Source organism: Microtus ochrogaster, chromosome 26, assembly GCF_000317375.1.
Source record: "Microtus ochrogaster isolate Prairie Vole_2 chromosome 26, MicOch1.0, whole genome shotgun sequence".
Classification (NCBI taxonomy): domain Eukaryota; kingdom Metazoa; phylum Chordata; class Mammalia; order Rodentia; family Cricetidae; genus Microtus; species Microtus ochrogaster.
In genome coordinates this window covers 276317-282316 of record NC_022025.1, presented here as the reverse complement: position 1 = coordinate 282316, position 6000 = coordinate 276317, and the positions used below count along the sequence as shown (strand labels likewise).

Here is a 6000-nt window from a genome sequence, read left to right as displayed (position 1 = left end):
CCTTGGAAGACATTGGAAAGAAGGAGGGAGCTCCTGTCAGTCAGCCTCTGCTTCACAGAAGACACAATGAACTGAACAATTCGTGTTCATAGAGAACAGTGCCATATACACACATCTCTGAGCAGTTTGAAATTTCACAGTGAATTGTCTTAGACATCCCATGTCTATATTCTGAGGTCACGTTGGGCACAAAATACTGTTAAGGACAAACCTCCCACTGGAAATGACAGCTTTCCTTCATCACGGCTCCCCAGATGTATTTGCCCAGGGCCAGGCAAATACAAAGATCCTAGGCACAAGTCCTTCCCAACAAAACAACACTAGTCTCAGTAGAAAAATCCTGTGTTTGCAGTTCTGACATTACTTGTAACACAATCTTTCTTCTTTTAGTGATGTCTCCAAAATTAATGAAGGCATTGGTGACAAAATTGGAATGTTCTTTCAGGCAATGGCAACATTTTTTGGTGGTTTTATAATAGGATTTACCCGTGGCTGGAAGTTAACTCTTGTGATTTTGGCCATTAGCCCTGTTCTTGGACTGTCAGCTGGCATTTGGGCAAAGGTAGGTGAAGTCTGTGAGTCCAGATTTTAAGCTCTTTCCATAATACCCATGGCTGTGAATTTTATATGTGATTTCGTACTTTCTGTTAAAACATCAGCAGACTAAGCTGATATAGCCCCATAGTGCTTCATGCTGCTTTTGGCCATGAGAATATTTGTAAAAAGAATTGAAAAAGAGGGAAGGAAATTTTAAGCTTATCCTTGACCTTCATGGGAAAAGATGTGACCCCATAAAGTCTGTAAACATCAATCTTGGTTTCTTTTCTATTGCTATGAAGAGACACTATAACCAAAGGAACTTATATAAGGAAGAGTTGGGGCTTTCTTACACTTTCCGAGGGTTAGTCCATCACCGTCATGGCGGAGTACCTGGCAGTAGCCAGGTAGGCATGGCGCTGGAGCTGGGCACTGGAGCTGGAACTGAGGGTTCCATGTTTATCTGCAAACACAAGGCAGAGTGGGGTGTGGAGCCCTAACTGGGAATAGTATGGTTTGTTTAAACCTCAAAATCTACCCCCAGTGACGCATCTCCTCCAACAAGAACACCCCTTCTAACCCTTCCCAAACAGTTCCATCAACTGGGTACCACGGATTCAAATATATGAGCCTATTAGGGTCATTCTCAGTTAAACCACCACCATCATGGAGTATCATAGTGCCATTTTCTTCAAAAAATAGAGGTTCAAATTCAGGGAAGACTAAATGCCTCATTCAGTTTTCAGTTTTAGTATTTTGTATGTATATAGATTTGTTTATTTGTCATAGGTACAAATGATTGTGTATACATATGCATGTGTATAAATATATATAAAATTATATATATAAATTATATATATATATTTAAATCCATTGCAGTACAACTAGTTGGTGGAAGTACTGTCCAGCCATGGAAACATGTAAATCTTTAGCCTCTAATTATCTCTTTCCATCATGGAGACACAGACGTTCTCTTCACTCCACATGCCTCTCATAATTTTGTGGTTCAACTTCCATGTCTGGGTCAGCATGTAATTTATTTTATGAAATCATTTGATGTAAGTGTAGCTATGTGATGGAGAGATTGGCTCAGTATTTAGATTTTCGTGAGGTTACATGTAATAAAAATTATAAGAAATGAAAATCCAACCAAAATGATGCCTTACACATAGTAAGTCAGGCTGTAACTGGTGAGTTTTGGATCAACCCCCTTTCTAACGGGTGCTGCTTTGTTATTGCAAACAGTAGCTCCTTTTATTAGGCATTTTCTAGGTTCACCAGATACAGCTGAAGCATAGGCATTTGCTCATTTAGCAGACAGAGTAACTGAAGTCCTGAATGCTGCTGATTTGCTACTCGGGAACACGATGGAAACGGTGTTACCGATGGTTATCAGCCGAAAGCTGGCAAAGCTGCTTTGTCTTAATTGATTTTTCTGTTTAGTAGAACATTGATCAAATTAGGTGTAAATTCTTCACAATAGAACTTAATGAAAAACTAAAGTATATTGATATCTACTCTAAGTTGGGAAAGCAGACCATTACTTAGTTTTTTAATAATTAATCTTGCTTGCTTCTGATACTATTTATTTAATAAAGGGAGCCCTTGGTTATCTGTTGAGACTTTTATTTTTATCTATGCTCTTTGATAATCTTTTGATATGATTTTCTGCATTTTTTTAATCTTGGGTTTTGACCATATTAAAAAGTATATGTGTCCTGCTTCCCTAATATGGACAAAATGTCTAGAATGTGATAAAAAGGCCCCTGTCATGCCCTCAACCAGGGAATGCACACAAACACCCCCACCCACACACTTTACTGAGCCACACACTGAGGTGAATAAGATATTGGAATTATCAGAGTGTGATTTTAAAATAACTACCATAAAAATGTTTCGTTTGTTTAAATTCCTTTAAGGCAGCAGCCAAAACTCACCAGCTAAAAAATAGGAAAATATTTAAAAGATAAAAAACAACGTTAGCGAACTGAGAGAGATAACAGCAAAAAGAGTTATGCTGTAGAATTGGTTCAATCTATGCAAATGGAAATTATAGAGTATAGAATATTTAGAATAAGTGAGTCTGAAAGACAGAAAATGAAGAGAGCCTCAGGGTCATGTGAGACAAAATATTCATATCATCATCATGAGTCTCACAAGAAAAGGAAAAGCGTAGAGCTTTAGGAAGAATTGCAGACACAGTGACTGACAAACACAATAATCAGATGTAAGAAATTAATCTGATCCTAAGCAGGATAAAATCAAAGAAATTCATAACAGACTACATTATAACCAAAAGTTATCTTACAATAAAATCAAAAGGAGCCGGGCGATGGTGGCGCACACCTTTAATCCTAACACTTGGGAGGCAGAGGCAGGCAGATCTCTGTGAGTTCAAGACCAGCCTGGTCTACAGAGCTAGTTCCAGGACAGGCTCCAAAGCCACAGAGAAACCCTGTCTTGAAAAACCAAAAAAACAACAACAACAACAACAACAACAACAACAAAAAACAATAAAATCAAAAGGAATAAGAATGTTTTTTGATAAATCAAAGAAGGAAAAAAATAATCCTGCATTGGGGAATTTGACTGATAGCAAGGTAAATCCAGCTGTATATAAAAATAATTATGTATTATGACCACATGAGATTTATTTCAGCTATATAATAATGATATGGCACTTGAAAATCTGTGTAATCTGCCCTACTATATGCTAAAGAAAATAAGTGACCATATCATCTAGCAGAACATTTGACATTATCTAGCACTCCCTGATGTCAACTCTCAGCAGGAAAGAATAGAAGAATGTCACTTCTGTCCTGTAGAGGCCACTTAGGCAACCCCCATAGATACCTGAATGGTAAAAAGACATCTTCGCCACCAGATTGGGAATAAAACAAGGGAATCTAGTCTGACTTCTTTTTCATTGAAGCCCTGGAACTCCAGCTGCTGCCATCAGGCAAGAGAAGTAAAAAGACATATAGATTGCTGAGGAAGAAATAAAACTATGGATAACATGATTTTCCATAGAATTCCAAGGAGTCTACAAAGTAACCTACGTAAAAACTGTATAGAAAGGCCACAGAATACCATATCAACTGCATTTTTTTCACAGATAGTGATGAATGTGTAGAAATTGATGCTGAAATAATACCTTTCACAGTCATTCTGATATAATATAAAACTTAGATAATTTCTTGAAAATATGAGATCTGCATCCTGAGCTGGGCAGTGATGGTGGTGCACAGCTGTAATCCCAGCACTAGAAGGCAGAGGTGGGAAGAGCTCTTTGAGTTTGAGGGCAGCCTGGTCTGCTAGTTTCAGGACAGCAATGGCTTAGGGCTTCTATGCAGAAACCCGGTCACAAAAAACAAAAAAGGATCTGCATATTGAAAATTATTAAATGTTTATAGGAAATCAAGGATGACTGAACAAAGAGACACAGTGTAGTCATGATTTAAAACTCAGTGTAAAAAAGTTATCAGTTTTTTCTAAACCAACTTATAAGTTGGCAATTTCTATAAATTTCATTAAGGACTTTTGTAGCCATATGCAAGTGAGTTACAAGTAAATTCATGGGCACTAAAAGAGATAAAATGACACTGACAAGGATAAAGTTGCAGAAAGAAGTCCACCTGATATTGCAAATTACTCTGGGCCATTACTAAAATCAATGGAAGACTAGACAAGCAGATCACAGAGCATAGGAAACCAAGAAACAGACCTGTGTAAATATCCAGCTAATTTTGCTTCCTGATGCTTAGGATTGAGTGCAGGGATTAACACAAGCTATGCAAGTGCTTTACCAGTGAGCTACACCCCCATGCCCAAGCCTCTGAGATCATATACGTATTGTAGGAGGCAATGTATATATTATGCTCTCTGTATGTTGAATTAGGAGTGGCGGGCTACTTTCCTGGCACCCGGCTGCCTGCAAGGCTAGCTTTACCAGAAATAATTACACGGAAACTGTATTCTTTTAAATACCGCTTGGCCCATTATATCTAGCCTTTCCTTGGCTAACTCTTGCACCTGGACTAGCCCATTTCTAATAATGTATGTATCCCATGAGCTGGCTTACCAGGAATGATCTTAACCTGCGGCTGTCTGGAGTGGGAGAACCATGGCGACTCACTGACTCAGCTTCTTTCTCCCAGCCTTCTGTTCTGTTTACTCCTCCCACCTATGTTTTAACCTATGAGGGCCAAGCAGTTTCTTTATTGCTTAACCAATGAAATCAACAGATTGATATATGACACTCCCACATCATCTGTAAACATTGTATGTATTATATATAGACAGAGACAGAGAAAGGGATATCAGATGGAAAATTGCTAAGCATCATTAAACCACAATGACATATCATTGAACTTATCCCAGAGTGGCTGAAACAGAAATGTGTAATGCCAAGTGCTGGATCACTCAAAGAGTAGTGGCACAACTTTAAAAGCTAATCTTGTTATTGTTTAAGACTTAAAAAAAACATTGTGTGTAAGTGCTTTACTTGAATGTGTGTCTTAGTCCTGTTGCTGTGAAGAGACACCATGACCACAGCAACTCTTTTAAAAGCAGACATTTAATTGGGGCTGCCCTATGGATTCAAAGGTTTAGTCTAGTATAGTCATAGCAGGAAGCATGGCGACCTGCACGGAGACATGGTGCAGGACAAGGCACTGAGCTCTGCATCTGGATTATCAGGCAGCAGGAAGAGAGACACTGAGACTGACTTGAGCCTTTGAACCCTCAAAGCCCATCCCCATTGACACACTTCCACCAACAAGGCCACACCTCCTAAAGTGCCATGCCCCATGGCCCAAGGGGGCCATTTTCATCCAAACCACCACAAGGTAAATACACCATGTTTGATACCGGCAGAGGTCAGAAAAGGATGCAAAAGTCTTTGGAGCTAGAGTTACAGTTGGTTGTGAGCTACCTGGTGTGGATGCTAGAAATCTAACTCTGGCCTCTGAAAGAACAGTACATATTCTTAACCATGGAGCATTCCCTCAGCCCCTCAACTGTTTCTTATCAAACCAAACACTCAGCTATCGTTTGACCTAGCAACCACACTCCCAAGCGTTTATCTACAAGGAAAGGAAGTGATGCTGACATAAAACCTAGACATCATAGTTTATAGCTACTATATTCATATTAATCCTGCCTGGAAAAAATGTCCAGATTGCCTTCAACAGATGAATTAGACAAACAGTGCGTGTCTACTGTGCAATGCCACCAACAAAGTATTGCTGATACATGCAGCAAGCTGTGTAGTCCAGAGAATTATGTCATGTGAGTTAATCCTAGCCCCAAGAGTAACATACTATTTGATTGCATTTATAGAACATTCTTTTTGTTTTTGTTTTTTTCTTGAGACATGGTTTTTCTGTGTAACCCTGGTTATCCTAGATCTCCCTCTGTAAACCAGGCCAGCCTTGAACTCAGAGGTTTGCCTGCCTCTGCCTC

The 6000-nt window shown here is 39.1% G+C and overlaps 1 protein-coding gene across 2 annotated transcripts in view; it reads left to right on the top strand.

Moving 5' to 3' along the window:
* Positions 1-6000, top strand: part of Abcb1 (ATP binding cassette subfamily B member 1) — a 154005-nt gene that overhangs the window by 104363 nt on the left and 43642 nt on the right. For both annotated transcript variants that reach the window (XM_026784634.1, XM_005358287.3), the window contains exon 7: positions 391-562. In XM_026784634.1, coding sequence (XP_026640435.1) covers positions 391-562 — 172 coding nt within the window. The remainder of the gene's footprint in view (positions 1-390; positions 563-6000) is intronic.